Source organism: Syngnathoides biaculeatus, chromosome 16, assembly GCF_019802595.1.
Source record: "Syngnathoides biaculeatus isolate LvHL_M chromosome 16, ASM1980259v1, whole genome shotgun sequence".
Taxonomy (NCBI): Eukaryota; Metazoa; Chordata; class Actinopteri; order Syngnathiformes; family Syngnathidae; genus Syngnathoides; species Syngnathoides biaculeatus.
Genome location: NC_084655.1, coordinates 14,423,455 through 14,442,535, shown reverse-complemented (window position 1 = coordinate 14,442,535; position 19,081 = coordinate 14,423,455). Strand labels below are relative to the sequence as shown.

General features: G+C 42.5%; 1 protein-coding gene and 1 pseudogene across 1 annotated transcript in view; one reads left to right on the top strand and one right to left on the bottom strand.

The window, feature by feature from the left end:
- The window catches only part of LOC133514849 (protein shisa-8), a 67,319-nt gene extending 51,109 nt beyond the window's left edge, over positions 1–16,210 (top strand). Inside the window, exons 3-4 of the mRNA XM_061846873.1 lie at positions 13,141–13,257; positions 15,708–16,210. Of these exons, the coding sequence (XP_061702857.1) occupies positions 13,141–13,257; positions 15,708–16,210 (620 nt within the window). The remainder of the gene's footprint in view (positions 1–13,140; positions 13,258–15,707) is intronic.
- A 2,405-nt stretch (positions 16,211–18,615) lies between these two features.
- Positions 18,616–18,734, bottom strand: LOC133515187 (5S ribosomal RNA; annotated as a pseudogene).
- Between the last annotated feature and the right edge of the window lie 347 nt (positions 18,735–19,081).

The following is a 19,081-nucleotide window of genomic DNA, read 5'->3' as shown; positions in this document are numbered from 1 at the left end:
ACACACATTCAATGGCATCTGCTAGCAACAGTGTCCAATTAACCCAACGTGCATGTCTGTGGGAGGAAGCCACAGCATCCGTGGGGAACCCCGGAAGAAATGCACGGGGTTCTCGGAACATGAAAACTGGCCAAGAGGTTCAAACCCGGAGCCTTTCTGTTGCAAGGTGACCCTTTTAACTGACACACAACACAGCAAAGAGTTCAACTCATGAACTCAGTCAGGGTTCTCAAACTTTTTCCATCCATGCACCCTTTGGAGGGGAGAATTTTTTTCCCACCAAACGTTTATAATACTAACGCCAATTAAACACAACTAACTCTATATATAACGTAAAAACATGGGTGTACATTGGCACCACGACATTCAAGATAAATGACAATCTCTTCCAGGATGTTGGTTGACCACCAATTATTCTGTATGGACTTAATAAAATCTCCCCAAATCTCTAAAACGGTACACCTGAACAGAAAAAGTATAGAGGTCGTGCACCTACATCATAAAATCACGTGACTTTTGTTTACCTCGCCATATTGCCAGTCAAGCTAAGCATTGCTCAATGCTAAGTCGGTTGGAGACGACAATATGTCTTGTAGGACAACGCCCAGAGTCTTGTCCGATACCGTCACACATTTAGAAGGTGAAAATAAACGACGATACGTGGAAAAATTGGATAAACCCAGCATAGGGGACCCGTATTTAATGCAGAAATCGATGTTTTCGCCGATAAGAAATTGGACTGTTAATTCGCTTCCGCTTGTCTTGGACAACTGGATATACACGGATCTGATGAGTAAGTCGTCAAGATTTACACGGAAAAGTTTGAAAGCGTATGAAAGTCTGGACGCATACGAATACTTTGTTGGTGGATCTGTTTTCATTAGGAATAAATCCCACAGTGACGGTTTTGACAGCTCGTGAACGCGCAAGTGTTTTCGGCGACATGTTGACCCTTGCCGGTTTCCATCGACCTTTTCAGCTAGTATTCAATACAAATACCAATGTTTAAATAAATGACCGCTGGTTTTACTCAAACTCGCATTCATTAACTATAATTGGAAAAAAGAAAAAAAATACAGGTCAAGCTAGTCGCCTCCTCCATAGTGTTTCCCAAGAAGTATTTATAATGCCAAGTTGGCTCATTTGAGAACAATGCGTTAAAAAAAATAAGATGGAGTCGGCTCCTCCGTGCACGAAGCGTGTTGCAGCCACGCGTTAACCTGCGTAAACCTCTGTGTGACTGACGGGTCATTTTCTTTTTTCAAATACACGTTGGACTCATTTGAGAACAATGCATATTTAAAAAAAAAAAAAATGTCTGCCGGGGGAGAGGTTGGGCCCAACACGCTTCTGTGTATGTTGGAGACGACTCCCTGTCTTTTTTTTTTTTTTTTAAACGCATTGTTCTCAAATGAGCCAATTTGACATAAATCTTCTTCTTCTTCTTTTCCTTTCGGCTTGTCCCGTTAGGGGTCGCCACAGCGTGTCATCTTTTGCCATCTTAGCCTATCTCCTGCATCTTCCTCTCGAACCCCAACTGCCCTCATGTCTTCCCTCACCACATCCATAAACCTTCTCTTTGGTCTTCCTCTCGCTCTTTTGCCTGGGAGCTCCATCCTCAGCATCCTTCTACCAATATACTCACTCTCTCGCCTCTGAACATGTCCAAACCATCGAAGTCTGCTCTCTCGAATCTTGTCTCCAAAACATCCAGCTTTGGCTGTCCCTCTAATGAGCTCATTTCTAATCCTATCCAACCTGGTCACTCCGAGCGAGAACCTCAACATCTTCATTTCTGCCACCTCCAGTTCAGATTCCTGTTGTTTCTTCAGTGCCACTGTCTCTAATCCGTACATCATGGCCGGCCTCACCACTGTTTTGTAAACTTTGCCCTTCATCCTAGCAGACACTCTTCTGTCACATAACACACCAGACACCTTTCGCCAGCTGTTCCAACCTGCTTGGACCCGTTTCTTCACTTCCTGACTACACTCTCCATTGCTCTGTATTGTTGACCCCAAGTATTTGAAGTCGTCCACCCTCGCTATCTCTAGCCTCACTCTTCCCCCTCTACTTTTCTCATTCACGCACATATATTCTGTTTTACTTCGGCTAATCTTCATTCCTCTCCTTTCCAGTGCATGTCTCCATCTTTCCAATTGTTCCTCTGCGTGCTCCCTGCTTTCACTGCATATGACAATATCATCTGCGAACATCATGGTCCAAGGGGATCCAGTCTAACCTCATCTGTCAGCCTATCCATTATCACTGCAAACAGGAAGGGGCTCAGAGCTGATCCTGATGCAGTCCCACCTCCACCTTAAATTCCTCTGTCACACCTAAGGCACACCTCACCATTGTTCTGCTGCCATCATACATGTCCTGTACTATTTTAACATACTTCTCTGCCACACCAGACTTACGCATGCAGTACCACAGTTCCTCTCTTGGTACTCTGTCATAGGCTTTCTCTAGATCCACAAAGACACAATGTAGCTCCTTCTGACCTTCTCTGTACTTTTCACGAGCATCCTCAAGGCAAATAATGCATCTGTGGTACTCTTTCTAGGCATGAAACCATACTGTTGCTCGCAGATACTTACTTCTGTCCTGAGTCTAGCCTCCACTACTCTTTCCCATAACTTCATTGTGTGGCTCATCAACTTTATTCCTCTATAGTTCCCACAGCTCTGAACATCCCCTTTGTTCTTAAAAATGGGAACTAGAACACTTTTCCTCCATTCTTCAGGCATCTTTTCGCCCGCTAGTATTCTGTTGAATAAGTTGGTCAAAAACTCCACAGCCATCTCTCCAAATTGCTTCCATACCTCTACCGGTATGTCATCAGGACCAACTGCCTTTCCATTTTTCATCCTTTGTAGTGCCTTTCTGACTTCCCCCTTAGTAATCATTTCCACTTCCTGGTCCTTCACTCTTGCCTCTTCAACTCTTCCTTCTCTCTCATTTTCTTCATTCATCAACTTCTCAAAGTATTCTTTCCATCTATTTAGTACACTACCGGCACCAGTCAACACATTTCCATCTCTATCCTTAATCACCCTTACCTGCTGCACATCCTTCCCATCTCTATCCCTCTGTCTGGCCAACCTGTAGAGATCCTTTTCTCCTTCTTTCGTGTCAACCTGGTGTACATGTCTTCATATGCCTCTTGTTTAGCCTTGCCACCTCTACCTTTGCCCTACGTCGCATCTCGATGTACTCCTTTCGCCTCTCCTCAGTCCTCTCAGTATCCCACTTCTTCTTCGCTAATCTCTTTCCTTGTATGACTCCCTGTATTTTGGGGTTCCACCACCAAGTCTCCTTCTCCCCTTTCCTACCAGATGACACACCAAGTACTCTCCTGCCTGTCTCTCTGATCACCTTGGCTGTCGTCGTCCAGTCTTCCGGGAGCTTCGGTTGTCCATCGAGAGCCTGTCTCACCTCTTTCCGGAAGGCCGCACGACATTCTTCCTTTCTCAGCTTCCACCACATGGTTCTCTGCTCTACCTTTGTCTTCTTAATCTTCCTACCCACCACCAGAATCATCCTACATACTACCATCCTATGCGGTCGAGCTACACTCTCCCCTACCACTACTTTACAGTCAGTAACCTCCTTCAGATTACATCGTCTGCACAAAATATAATCTACCTGCGTGGTTCTACCTCCGCTCTTGTAGGTCACTATATGTTCCTCCCTCTTCTGGAAATAAGTGTTCACTACAGCCATCTCCATCCTTTTTGCAAAGTCCACCACCATCTGCCCTTCAAAGTTCCTTTCCTGGATGCCGTACTTACCCATCACTTCTTCATCGCCCCTGTTTCCTTTACCAATATGTCCATTACAATCTGCACCAATCACAACTCTCTCGCTGTCTGGGATGCTCAGAACTACTTCATCTAGTTCCTTCCAGAATTTCTCTTTCAACTTTAGGTCACATCCTACCTGTGGTGCATAGCCGCTAACCACATTATACATAACACCCTCAATTTCAAATTTTAGTCTCATCACTCGATCTGATACTCTTTTTACCTCCAAGACATTCTTAGCCAGCTCTTCCTTTAAAATAACCCCTACTCCATTTCTCTTCCCATCTACTCCGTGGTAGAATAATTTAACCCTGCTCCCAAACTTCTAGCCTTACTACCTTTCCACCTGCTCTCTTGGATGCACAGAATATCAACCTTTCTCCTAATCATCATGTCAACCAACTCCTGTGCTTTTCCTGTCATAGTCCCAACATTCAAAGTCCCTACACTCAGTTGTAGGCTCTGTGCATTCCTCTTTTTCTTCTGACGCTGATCCGGTTTCCTCCTCTTCTTTGTCTTCGACCCACAGTAGCTGAATTTCCACCGACGCCCTGTAGGTTAGCAGTGCCGGGGGCGGGCGTTGTTAACCCGGGCCACGACCGATCCGGTATGGGATTCTTTAGATGAACGCTCATATTTGTTTGGCACAGTTTTTACGCCGGATGCCCTTCCTGACGCAACCCTCTGCATTTATCCGGGCTTGGGCCTACAGATTGCACTGGTTTGTGCCCCCATAGACATAAATAATTCTTGGTAATTTGAGATTGAGAAGAATAATTCCTAACTGAAGTGAAGTGATCGCTACACAGTCGTGTGTATTTGGTTGGGCACCATCCATCACGTTTAATCGCCGAAATCCATCGATCTTTTCTGGTCTTTTCAGATGGTATTCTATAGAATGACCTCTTTGAATATCTGTCTCATCTGTTGTAACAACCAACAGCACAACAAGTCTCGGGCATTGTGTCTATTCTGCTCCGGTTCACTGTCTCCCACGCAGCTCCTTTTGACCGGCAATATGGCACCGTGAAAATGGTGACGTCATGTGCACGAGTCGAGCTCTATATCGTACACCCCACATACACCGTTTTTATAATAGTGTAGTATAAAATGGCCTTGTCATGGATGGTCAAGGATAAAACCATTTATTTCAAAGTGCATCAAGACTGCCTTTAGACCCAGCTTCATTCATACAGGACAACATATGGCTTGCCCCCAACATAAAGTTACAGTCAAGAAACAAGCACAAAGGGAGAAGAGGGTCAAAGCCTCATCACACAGCGACGTGACCGCTGACAGAAAATAAAAGGTGATACAAGGTGATGCGCTAGCAAAAAAAATATGTAGAGAGGAAAGGAGGAGGAGGGCAAGGACAATAGCTTGCTAACTTCCCGGAGGAGTGTTTTTGCTCCAAGGGGGTTAAATAAATTGACCAAATTATGCACAATTAAAGTCCTTGCAAACTCAGTTTTGGGGGTAAAATGCACTCAAGTTTATGCTTTATTAATTTAAATGAGCACATTTGCCAGAAGGCAAGCCTGACTCACAAACATTTTGCTTCACTTTAAGGCCTTTTAGTTTTGGGTACATTCCCGGCATGTATGTGTAATGTAGGATATTCATGTGCCCTCTCTTGCACTGTCAATAGAACACATCTGACGGTGCAAACTGCAGTGGAACCTCAAAGGTCAAATACTGCAGAAAGTGCAATTCGTTCTTCCACAAATATTTGAGGGGAACACGCAGCTGTCCATTTTCTATACAGTTTATCTTCACTAAGGTACCAGGTGAACTGGAGCCCATCCCAACTGATTTTGGAATGGCTACTATTACACAGTCACATTCACACACCTACAGTATATATAATATAGTCTTCAATAAACTTTCTTCCGGTCTTCAAACTGGTAGCAGCTTAAACAGAAGGCTTTGGTCGGCCCGATCGTAATTCAATAAATCCTGCTGAATTTGGACCGAATGTTGTGAAGACTTGACATGGGACGGTCCTGGCGATGACTTCAGTGGACTAAAATCAACATCTGTGGAATCTTAGTACCCATATTGGAGCAGTATCATTCGCATTGAAGCTGCTCGGCCTAAGTAAGCCTAGCTTAGACAGCTAACAATAAAACACGTCTGTTTTCTAATATTTACTGAGAAGGAAAACATCATACGCAATTATCTACAAGTCCTGCGAAACCTACGTATCGTATACAATGAGGATAGTGAGTACTCATAAGAAGTTGGGCAAGTGGAAACATCAACATAAACTTGCTTATCGGAAGATATACAGGAAGATGCACGAGATAGGCTTAAATGGAAAAAGATGACACACTAACGGGACAAGCCGAAAGAAAAAGAAGAAGAATGAACTTCAATGTTTTTGAAATGGGGGAGAAAGTTGCACTGGAAAAACCCAAGCAACTACAAACTGTTTCCAGACCCGAACCTCCCAACCTTGTGAAAGAAGGCGAAAATACATTATACGCCTGTGTCTCACATAAGGTTAGTTCAAATCATTGCATGATGTCGTCATAATCACACAGTTTACCTCAGTTCATCATAAAAAAAAATAATAAATACTGTGTGGCACAGTAAAATTGAGATGTGTTCTTGTCATTTATTGGTCAACTCAAGACTTGCTATTATTTATTGGTATACACGGTCATAACTACTGTCATTAGCCTTTCACTTTTCACTATTGTTACTGGTATTCCACTAAAATATCAGTTTTATCAACCTTCATATATTTTACCCCCCCAAAAAATATGTATATATATCTCACCACACACCACTAAAACAAAAAATGTCACAACAAGTGTATACACAAGTCAATAATGTCTAATGGAATTTTTGTGACGGTCACTACACGTCACTGGCATAGAGATGATATATTATTTGTGATAAATCATCATTTTGGGACACAAGTGGAATTGACCCCTCCGTAGAAATTGCGTCATCAGCGTCGCTGACCAATCAGAGGCAAGAGATCTGCATAAACCACGCCCCCTTTTTTGCACCTGCAGTTCCCTCAGACAACGTTGCATGGTCCAGTATAGCTTTTGTTAGCGTTTTATCGCGTATTTGGGTTCTTTAACAATAGATATGGTTAAGAGGTGTAGTGACGACAGGTATCCTGAAAGGCTCGTTGGTGGAGATCAATTCGTACCCTTTCCAAAACCAAAGACCCAGTACGAAAAATGTCTTCGATGGATCAAACTTTGTGGAAGACCGCATCATCAACTAAATCCATCTACTATCAACCGGAACAGAAGACCGAGTACGAAAAATGTCTTCGATGGATCAAACTTTGTGGAAGATCGTATGATCAACTGAATCCATCTAAAATCAACCGGAACAGATATGTTTGCACGAAGGTAAGCCCTATATTTGATTTTCAATACATGTCTCATATAAATGAATTAGCAGTTTTTCACTTGCATAACGTAGCTACGTGTGAATGATTGACACACTTGATCTGTGTTGAGCGATACTTTGCGATGATCTGACTGGACAAACGTGTCCCTTTGTTGGCGGTGAGCTAAGCTAAACCGGACTAGCAGTCCTAAAAGCCTTCGACGTGCACCGAGACACCAAGACTGAAGGAAGGATGTTTGAGCACACTAAAGTAGTGATTGTCGTACTCGGTCGGGACTTACGTAGGTTCGGCACTAATTCAAGAATAATTATTGAGGGGAGCGCGTGACGTTACACAAAGAAAACGAGAGAAACAACTCGTAAATCAAGCCTCGCCTTCTTTTCCTTCATACGGCGGTTCACAAACAGCTATACAGATACACATTGTCCAGATTCTGCACACAAGTGTGATAGGTAACACGAAAATAGGAAACAGTCAATGACGAATTCGTCTTTGGGTTATAATATATTATGTGGCTTCTCGGTCTTCCTCTGACTCCGGAAAGATCTCACGCTAATATCAATGGTTTCTCCGTCGATATGTATGTAAATACCATTGAAATACCCCTCGCTGAAATACATGAAGCCCTGCTGTTTGCTTTTCAACGATATTTCACTGTTAGCTAAGAATGCAAGTGAGAAATCAGCTGGTAAATCGGACAGTTTCGCTGTAGTGTTTTCTTCCTGTGCCGCCATTTTTGCTAATTGTTTGTCTGAGGTTAGCACACGTGGGGTGACGTAACTTCAGGAGGCGTGGTTAAGTGCCCTGTACGGAGGGGTCAATTGGATAACTTCCCGTGGCACACTTGAGAATCTCTCACGGCTCATCACTGACTTGAAACATTGAAGCCTGTTGGCTTTTTATTATTACCGGCCTTGTGTGTGAAGATAGCAAGGCTGGTCTCGTCTCTCTCAACGCATGAAGGAGGGCAGGTCGTTCCTTCTATCTCGATGCCACCCACGCCCGTTCACCCCTTTGTGTGTGTTGTCAGTTCTCATGTCAGAGTGAGGCTGGCAGAGCCCCTTCCAGCAGTCCTCTGCTTTGATGCTGAGCCCCGCTGGCCTACACACATGCGGACACGCTGATTGAAGCGCGTGCACTTGCAACATGCTTCGACTCCGACTGAAGTAGTTTGGGAGGCCATGTGGACCTTCACAGCACTTTATGGAAATAAAGTTCTTCTGCACTCAAACATGCCCCAAAATGGTCTATTCTCCATCTTTCTGTGTCCCTGCATACTTTGTGAATCACACCCGTACACTTATTAAGTCCTCATTTGCTTCTCTGCCTCTCTGTAATGAACATAAATTTGAATACGTATGAGTGTTTCTCCTCGGAGGCTCCGCGTACTATATAGCACATCAAAACCGCGGCGCACGCTGACAAGCACGCATACAGCAGAAAAATGGGGCATTGGAGGAAATGTATGCAAGAATACAAAACACAGGAAACATTTTCCTTTCGATCTGCTCTTCCTCTCTCTCCCGCTCACTCCTACATTATTTCTACAATGGTACCAGGCTGACAAAGCAGAAGGGAAACATTCGGAAGCATGTATGAAAGCACAGAAAATGTAAAATAGGTTGGAGATGCGATACTCTCAGAAAAAGAACATGCTGCTTTAAAATTTAAAAAATGGGTAGATGGGTATTATGTTGCTAATGAAAATGTAAACGATTCTAAATTGATTTTATTTTTGCTCACCGCTGATGTTGCAAAGAATGAAAGTCACACAGTCTCATGTTATAAAATAAATGAAACAAATGGCAGAAATATATATTATTAGATAATTATCGATGCATTATCTATACCGCATTCACTGATGATGTGACCTTTTTTTCCCCCATCTTACGGAGTAACTGAATTTTATATAAAGATAAGCCCAAAACATGTAGTGATGTCAAATGTCATCGAAACTATTCAAAGACAGCATAAATTCTAATCATACATTACAGGATTATAGTTACTTTTTTCATTCATTATAGTTGTTATAAAAGTTATTATATACTTTTTTGTCATCATAACCTTTCTTTTCTGGTTGGGTTAGGATAAATCACATTGTTATACTTCCTTGGTGTGCCACTTAAAATTCAACTAGCAAATTGTGTCACTTCCCTTATATTTGAGTTCTATTTATCACTCCACGATGAATTCTTGTGCAACCATTTTGGTTGATTTTGATGTAGGTGAGTGTCAGGTGCATGCTTAAAATCTCCCCCTTAAGCTATATGCTGAAAGATATATACAAGTACAGTATATTTCAAATGATTTCACTCAGGATGGTCGTTGAGGAGTCAAATGATTATCTTTTCTGGCTTTTAGTTTGACTTTACTAAAGTGCACTGCTGCAAAACTAGTTGTAGTGAAATAATTCAACGGCTGTATAAAAAATGAAAGAGAAAAGGAGGAGGAGGAACTAAAGCCAGAAATGCAAAAAGGACCCGGACATGGTTGTGCTCCACTCTCTGGGAGCTCTCTGGTGGCTGGGAACAGCCCTGTGGTCAAACTGGAGACTGGCCAAGGATCTTTCCATCAATTAGTTGATTTTTTTTCCCCCGGGCAGTCTATCGCTGGCTGACTCCCTCGCTGATTCTGTTCATCTTTCTCTCTCTCTGTCTGTCTGTCCTGTTATTTCCACTATTGTTTGCTCGAAGAATACTTGAGAATGTGGGACACTTAGAGAGCAGAAGCTCTCCCCACTTATCGCTATTATTAAAAACCACTCAAAGATCTGTTGTTGCGGGCACACGTAACATTTTTGTTTGTTTGCTGAAGCTAATTTATCGGTCATGAATGATGTCTGTCTTGGAAGTGCAGGCGGCACCAGCCGGGCAACAAGCGGCTACGCACAGACAAAATGACATCACGCAGTTGTGCCTCTCAGCTCAGCGCGCCGCACACAGCGTGTCATCACTGCATATCAATTACACGGGGAAGTGAAGATGTGTTTCAAATTCAATCAGTCAGTGTTTGTGTCACATCCCTCACTCTGTGGTAGTCACCCTACATCGCCCCCCCCCGTCCCATTTCCTCCCCTGTGGATTCCCGCTGATGGGCTCTCGGGCGTTGCGGGGCTGGCAGACACAGGTGTTAGGTTTATAAGTCTGTAAATGTCGAGAATACAGTGGAACCTTCAAGGTTGTTTGCCCCTGGGGTTGTAAAATTTCGACCGCCGCTAAAATGCTCAGGGAGAAGGTAACGCGAAGGTTTTTACAAAACTGCCACCGTGAATGATGCATGGTCAGAATATTGTATGACAACTGAGCAACTCATTTATGCACAACGCTAATGGATTAAAACTCTACAGATATGTTTTTTGGGGCAGCACATCTGCTTCACAGTTCTGGAGTTCAGGGTTTTCTCCACATCCTCCCTTATTCCAAAAACATGACTGACAGACAGCTCTGAGGGCAATTAAGAGGAAAATGGGGATTTAAACTCATTAAATATGCTTGCCTTACATCTTCTTCTTTTCTTTTTGGCTTGTCCCGTTAGGGGTCGCCACATCTCATCTCATCTTTTTCCATCTAAACCTATCTCGTGCATCTTCCTTTCTAACACCCACTGCCCTCATGTCTTCCCTCACAACATCCATCAACCTTTTCTTTGGTTTTCCTCTCACTCTTTTGCCTGGCAGCACCATCCACAGCACCCTTCTACTAATATACTCACTCTTTCGCCTCTGGACATGTCCAAACCATTGAAGTCTTCTCTCTCTAACCTTGTCTCCAAAAGATCCAACTTTGGCTGTCCCTCTAATGAGCTCATTTCTAATCCTATACAACCTGCTCACTCCTAGCGAGAACCTCAGCATCTTCATTTCTGCTACCGCCAGTTCTGCTTCCTGTTGTTTCTTCAGGGCTACCGTCTCTAATCTGTACATCACCACTCTTGTATAAACTTTGCCCTTCATCCTAGCGGAGACTCTTCTGTCACATAACACACCAGACACCTTCCGCCACCTCTTCCAGCCTGCTTGGACCCGTTTCTTCACTTCCTTACTACACTCACCATTGCTCTGGATTGTTGACCCTAAATATTTGAAGTCGTACACCCTCGCTATCTCTTCTCCCTGTAGCCTCACTCTTCCCCCTCTGCCCCTCTTATTCATGCACATATATTCCGTTTTACTTCGGCTAATCTTCATTCCTCTCCTTTCCAGTGCATACCTCCATCTTTCTAATTGTTCCTCCGCCTGCTCCCTGCTTTCACTGCATATCAAAATATCATCTGGGAGCATCATGGTCCAAGGGGATTCCAGTCTAACCTCATCTGTCAGCCTATCCATTATTACTGCAAACAGGAAGGGGCTCAGAGCGGATCCCCGATGCAGTCCCACCTCCACCTTAAATTCTTCTGACACACCTACGGCACATCTCACCCCTGTTCTGCTGCCCTCATACATGTCCTGTACTATTCTAACATATTTCTCCGTCACACCAGACTTGCGTATGCAGTACCACAGTTCCTCTCTTATTACTCTGTCATAGGCTTTCTCGAGGTCTACAAAGACACAATGTAGCTCCTTCTGACCTTCTCTGTCTTTTCCACAAGCATCTTTAAGGCAAATAATGCATCTATATTTTTGCCTTATATAAGCATCAAAACACTTCTTATGAAGTGTGGTGTAAAAAAAAAAATATTGAATAAATACAAACCTGCAACAAAAACCGACCAGTTTCAAACTCTGGATCCTGTGTCAGATTGCTGCCTGCACCTCAGAGTCCACAAAGTGATTCAGCACCAAAGTCAAAGACAATTAAATTCGGCCCGGGAGCACTAATTTGTATTTCGCCTGCACAAAAGCTTTGCGTGTGTGACATTGCACGTCTGTTCTGTTTCTAATGTTGCAACTTCAAAGTACAGGCAACAAGAAAATGGTGGTAATGTGAAATAAAATCAAGCTTTGAATCATTTTTGGAATCTTTTTTTGTTGCTTTAATTGATTTATGCTTATGCCATTTCATGAAGTTAAGACCATGGTGATTGTTTTTAGGGTTGCATTCTAGGTAAACTCGGATAACATTGATTTATTTCTAGATGAATTCTGGTCTCCCTCCATTGCTTTTTTCAAACCCATTATATGCTCCATAATGTCCACCAAATCGTCACTAGATTTGTTTGCTGAGCATTTGGTGCTGTGCAGGTAGCATGCAGGAACTTTATGAGAGGTTCATTGGCTGTAACAGCCGCCTGCTGTGGCTGTAAAACAGCTGATGAGAACAGCCGCAGCAAACAGTAGCGGTAAAGTTCAAAAGGTCAAAATGGTTCAAATGCAGAAAATGTGTCTATTTGCGTTACATTTCTATCATGCTCAATTTAATGCTTTAATTCAAACGGTGAGCGTTCCATCTTGTTGACATTTAGATCACATGATTTAACTGTTAAAGCTACTGCATGTATTATGTAACTGTGCACAGGTGAAAAATGTTTAGTTATGTCACCTTTACATCTTTTTTTAATATAGCTTTTTCAAATGATGTGATAAAACGCATTAGACATTGTATAGCATTTGATCAAATGTGTGTGAGCTTTCAGCTTTGCAATCAAACTGTCATTTTTGTTGTCATCATGTGTGTTGAGTTGTGCCCTTGTTACGTCCTTGGCAATTTGCGCCTCTAAAGACAGCATGAAGAGATTTTTTTAATTTCAAACTGAAATATTATGTAAAGGGGCTGACGCAAATGCACAAATGGCCATTGAGCCTGAGATAATCATTACATGTGCTCATCAGTATACAGTGACCATGGTTTGCAGAATCCTAGCTACAAAGCAATGGTACATTAACTTCTTAGAATTATTTTTTTCATTTGGGGCTAAATTTTAATGCAGTCTCTCTCTCTCTCTCTCTCTCTCTCTCCTCTCTCTCTCTTCTCTCTCTCTCTCTCTCTCTCTCTCTCTCTCTCTCTCTCTCAGATCACAACCATTTGAATAATGCAGCCCTGTCTCCTCTGGGTCCAGCCATGGCCTTGTCTCACCCTCATAACAACCTGGGAATCGGTTTCAATAAATACACCTCACTGAAGGGTGTGGGTAAGTATAGCGCTCACTCGTTAAGATGTGCTGAGATAAACAAAATACAGTTATGGTGAGATCGCAAATGTGATCAGCCAATGTGGACATATAGCAAAAGAGTTACACCATCTAAATCCCCAACTACCACCACTGAGTTGTAGTATAAGCTATACTATAGGTCGCCTTAATGGGGTAAAAAGTTTTGAAAATAAAAATACCCTGTTTTCATTTATATATATATATATATATATATATATATATATATATATATATATATATATATATATATATATATGTGTGGTGTGTGTGTGTGTGTGTGGTGTGTGTGTGTGTGTGTGTGTGTGTGTGTGTGTGTGTGTGCGTATATTACAAAAACGTGGGATTTTAACAAGGGTGTGTAGACTTTTTAAATCCATTGTAGTTTTCCTTTTTGGAATTTGGAACTCAGTTATGCATAACATTGAACCGCATTAATAGTCCATTAGCGTTATGAAACCGGATAACTCCAATATTGATTATAACTGGGATCAGCACGGTATTTATGGATGCGTTACTCATCTGTCTCAAGCTCAGCCACTAGACCACTGACATTTATTGACAGGTGACCTTTCCCTAAATAGAAATGAGAGCCTCTGAAAGAAAGTAAAGAGCAATGACAAACTGGATTTGCTGTTAAGAAAGAGAAAAAGGGAACGAAGTTGCATGAGGTACGGTTCGAGTCCAATAAAAAATTACCCAAAAATAATCACATATTGTTTGTGGTAATGCAACACAAGTACACAAGCAAACACAAATGAGGTGTTAATGGTGTGTAGCAAAAGTCTAGATAGCGGCAGGGGGACTCAATAAAAATGTGCAGACAAGACAGTCTTGCACCCGTGTACGAATAATTTAATACAAAAATACTTCAAATGGGAAGAATGGGGTAAACTAAATGATAATAATAGGAATGGTAATAATAACAAACATAGGCGATGCAGCATGTGTTTGAGCCATTCTGCAGTCCTAAAGAACACATTTTAAACCACAGAAGACCTTAGATACTTGCGGTTTTAAAACAACACATTGTAAGATCTACACATGTTAAATGACTTGTCTACACAGCTCTACAAATACATCACATATTTGTCCCACCGACTGACAGAAAAGATGGCCACACAAACTGTACACTATGTATGAATAAGGATATCGAAAGAGTCCATCTTTTTTTTTTTTTTTAGAAACAGCTGTTTTTTTTCTTGAGGAAGGAAATTATTCATAAACGGGGAAAACAAGGTTGATGGTGTCTTAAGGCCACTGTGCGTGTGTGTGTGTGTGTGTATGTGCGCGTGCGTACGTATGTGTTGCGGTGTGAGGGGACTGCAATGGCGATGACCGAACAGCAGAGTTGCTCTTCTCAGGGAGTTGGCGCTAATCCGACGTGACACGCTGAACCCGTTCTACTTTTCATTCCGTACACTTTTGTGCAAGACTCCCTCATCATCTTGCGTCACCCTCTTTTTGGGTGTGTGTGTGGGAAGGGGGGGGGGGTTGTTGTCCCTATTTTTCATAATAGACAGCATACAGACAATTGGCTGTTTGGTTAAATGAATGATATGCCGCACTCATATCCTCTGGGACACAAACAGCCTGCAGGTTTCATCTCCTTTGCATCAAATCTTTCATTTGTTCATGAAAATGACAGATTACCTCTTTGTTTGCAATGGGTAGAGTAATTGATTAATTGATCGTTGAGGATTCTATTGACTGTGCGGAATGGATTTGAAGCCTTTGAAGGCAATATGGAGTACATTCCTTGGCTGCATCCAGCAGTGGTGCTGTTGACTCATTCTTAATACGTTTCCCCAAGAAGGACGGTGGGAGACTCACACCCACACAGTGAATGATTCCATATATGGATGCCCTGAATGGCAAACTTGTATAGGATTTTATGGCTGCTGTACTTTGTCACATTTATGAAACCATAAAAAGATGCAACGTTAGTTTGACTGCTTTGCCATTTCATACACAGGTATCAATATGTGTACTCTATATACTGTTTTTTGTAAGGTTTAGAGAGAGTGCAGCAGATGGCTATCTGTTGTTTGTTTAAAACATGTAGTTTTAGTTTAGGTTCAAGTTTATGTGCATTTTGATTGGCTGTAATCTGCAAACCTGTTACATCACAAAACTGCTATTTAAATTTTCAATGGCTACAAAAATCAGTTTAATTATGTTGAAAACTAAATTATCTCTTTATATTGTTTTTCACTATGATTTATTGCATTTTAAGGTAATACACCCCAATTTTTATTTATCAAGAACACATGATCAAAACAATATTGGTGTTTTGGGGGTACAAGAATGGATTAATGTCATTTCAATGGGGAAAACTGATTTGACTTACGAATAAATGAAGATCTGAGCTTGATCCTAAAATAAATAATCTTGTAAATCAGAGTGATTATTTTTTCTCTCTATCAATCCAGACACAACTCCCAGAGACTACTACAAGAGCTATCCAATGGTAGATTACACCCACCGCCAGTCTCCTCCTACGTTCCAGCCAATCAACTTCCACCCTAAAGAAAAGTCCTTCCTCCCGCCACCTGACATCCACGCACCGCTGGCCATTACCATCAACGCCTCCCAGATCCCCAAGCCCAAAATATCCAAAACCAACACCCACCCGCTCACGTCGGGATCGGCCTTCAAAGCCTGGGACCCCAGCAAGAGCCACGTCCAGCGCCCGGCTGCACCACACATGGTGCTTCAGGGCCCGCAGCATCACCACACCATCCAGCAGCAGCATCACCAACCGCTGCACCATCAGCCCAACAGCCGGCGCCAAGCCTACTCCAACAAACGGCAGTTCAGCATTGAAACGCTGCCCGAGCTCTTCTCCCAGCCGCTGGGCTACGGCCATTCGCCGCACACGCACCCCAAGCACAAGGGACTGCCGACCAACAGCAAGACAGAGGTCACTGTTTGAACGCGAAGAATACACTTTGAAAGATGTGCTCTGATATCTTTTCTATCCACAGCCTAATTGCAGGAGTGGTGAGCAAATATCGTGTATGATAAGACTTTTTTTTTTTGTAACTGCGTTTTCCTTATCATATTTGACAGTAATAACGTGGGTGTGCGGTGTAAGATTACTGGACCAAAACAGCAGACGAGCTGAGAAAGTGCTGGCTGTGATGTGAATAATTGATTGGCTTCTCAGTGTGTTGGCATGGCGCTCAACTCCGTTCCATCCCGAACGTTCCCACCCTAGCGACTCGGCATTGGTGTGTGGCAAGAAATCCCATGTGAAGGCCCTATTTTCCCTGCATGCACCAGCTCAAACTACCCATTTTTTTCCCTGTCAAGAGTCTGCTAGGGCAGTGTTTTCCCCCTGAGACCCTAGCTTCCCATCACCAGAGACAATGCCATCATGTTGTCAGCTCCCACCGCCCTACAGCCTTCGGAGGGGTGAGAGATCAGCCTGGCAAATCATACCAGAGAAGAGGGTGAGGGTTATTTGCCTTATTCCAGGGGCAACTGAGACCATGAGAGGAACGTGAACCACAAGAGTGGTACAGAGTACACTCATGTCATAAATTACAGAGGGTTCCCGGGAGCATCAGAGACCACAGTCGCCTCCACCCCCCGAAAACAGACACAAATACATAATGGTCCTCTCTCATCACACAACAACCTCAGAAACTGCGCAACATGGATAAGAAAGCTCTGCTGTAGGTAATGCCTGTCGGCCTCCATTGCGCTCCCGCAAAGGCTAAAAATGCTTGGGAATGACCCGCAATAGCTGAAAAGTGCAAAATATTGCAACAATTAAGGTCTTTTTAAAGTCATTTCCCCTTCTCATCGACAGAATTTAAAATTCAAATGATGACTTTAGTGCTTGTTGCAAAACATGCAAGCTTGAATTCAAAGATTTGGGGTTTCGTCAGGAAGGGCATCCGGTGTAAAATCTGCGCCAAACAAATATGAGCGTTCATCTAAGATGTCACGCGACCCCTAACGGGACAAGCCGAAAGGAACTTACTTAATACTTTAATGGCATCCAAAATGGATTTTCATTTCATTATTTTTAATGGCAGAGGGAGCCCTTTAGCCAGGTTAGGTGTACTACAGGATAGTGAGGGCAAAAATAACTGTTGCAGTGCTAATGGTTGTAAAAACGAAATAAAATTAATATTAAAAGCTGAAGCTTAAATCAGGTGATAGCTGGTGTTATAATCATTTTGTAGGTGTATATTAATGTTGTCCTTTCGAGTGGACACTGAGCAGGTGGCGTGGATGTCGCGATCCAATAATATAGAACACTTTTCCATAATGTGCAGTCAATGAAAAAAAGTTTATTAAAATCCCAACGCATCATAACAAAAACGTCACATTTGTTAGAACTTTCTCCTCTTTTAGGAATTCTAAAGGTGAGAGTGAGTTTGAAAAACGTGCAACAGACTTTTGCTATCTAATTTGTTATGATGCATGAGGAACACCCCTCAATACATTATCTCCAATTTACCACCTAGCCCGAGGTACAGTTGAAATAATATCATGAATATAAATCATGCACATCTTCCAAGAGAGGCATAATTGTGTTTGAAGGACAACAGACAAGTTTGTGGAAGCCTCTTCATCAACACGAATGATAAAATCATGAGTGTGTCCATGTCAGAGGAGTCCAGTGGTGCATACTTTGCTAGTATGGAAGTTCCTAAATGCAGCTGAGTACTTAAGTGCTGTACAACTATTTTAAGCAAAGTTGTCCCAAGCCTCATTGTGACACGGTCCCTCTGAGATGCACACAACAGACCAACAAGCAGTCTGACTTATTCATTGAATTCACCTTCATTAGTTTTCATCGGGACATCTCGTATGCTTGGCACATGCTACTACATCAAATTAGAACCGAACCGAACGGGAACATTTAGCAGGGTCGCACACAATTTAGCACCTGGTCCCACTCTGCTGCCTTGCAGCCTTCCAGAAAAACATCATGACCCTTTCGGAATATTTTCCTGAACCTTGCTAATCTCCCTTGAGGGTTAGTCTCTCATAAGCGTTTAGAAGTGAAGCAAAATCTACGAAATGAGTAGAAAACTAACACAGTTTGCTGCAGTGCTCAGAAATTCTTTCATATCAGAAGTACCGTACGTGAATAAGGTTGACCACGACGTGTCCAACTAAATTATCGTCCATATGTTTGTGATAAAGCATGTGTATGTAAATCTAAAGTTGTTCAACAAAACAATCTGCTACCAGTCTTTTTCTTCTTGTCCCATTCGGGGTCGCCACAGCGTGACATCTTGGTTAAACGCATATTTGTTTGGCAGTTTTACGCCGCATGCCCTTCCTGACGCGATCCCTCTGCATTTGGCCAGGGAGAGAAGCTTACAGCACCTGGTATTCCCAGGCGGTCTCCCATCCAAGTACTAACCAGGGCCAAACCCGCTTAGCTTCCAAGATCTAACGATATCGGGCGTTCTCAGGGTAGCATGGCCGTAAGCCAACAATCTGCTACCAGTAATTAGCTCAAATTAAACTTTTTCATGACAAAGATATATGAGAAATAAAATAATGGAGTTTCCTCGAAATTGAAGGAAAATGTTTTTTCTTCTTAAATTTGGATATTCCACATAATTGCACTAATGCACACTTACTGTATGAACATTATAGCGTCCAAATAAAACTGACCTAAGTTCTCTGCAGGGAGAAAAAAAAAGTGTTAGCCAACTCAAGCCTGACTACTATGAATCCAATGTCCCCCTCCAATAACATTCATTCAATAAAAATAAAGCTAAAGTGGTAAAATAACGGCATTTTCAGCATATCATGGCTATCAGATGGCATTTTG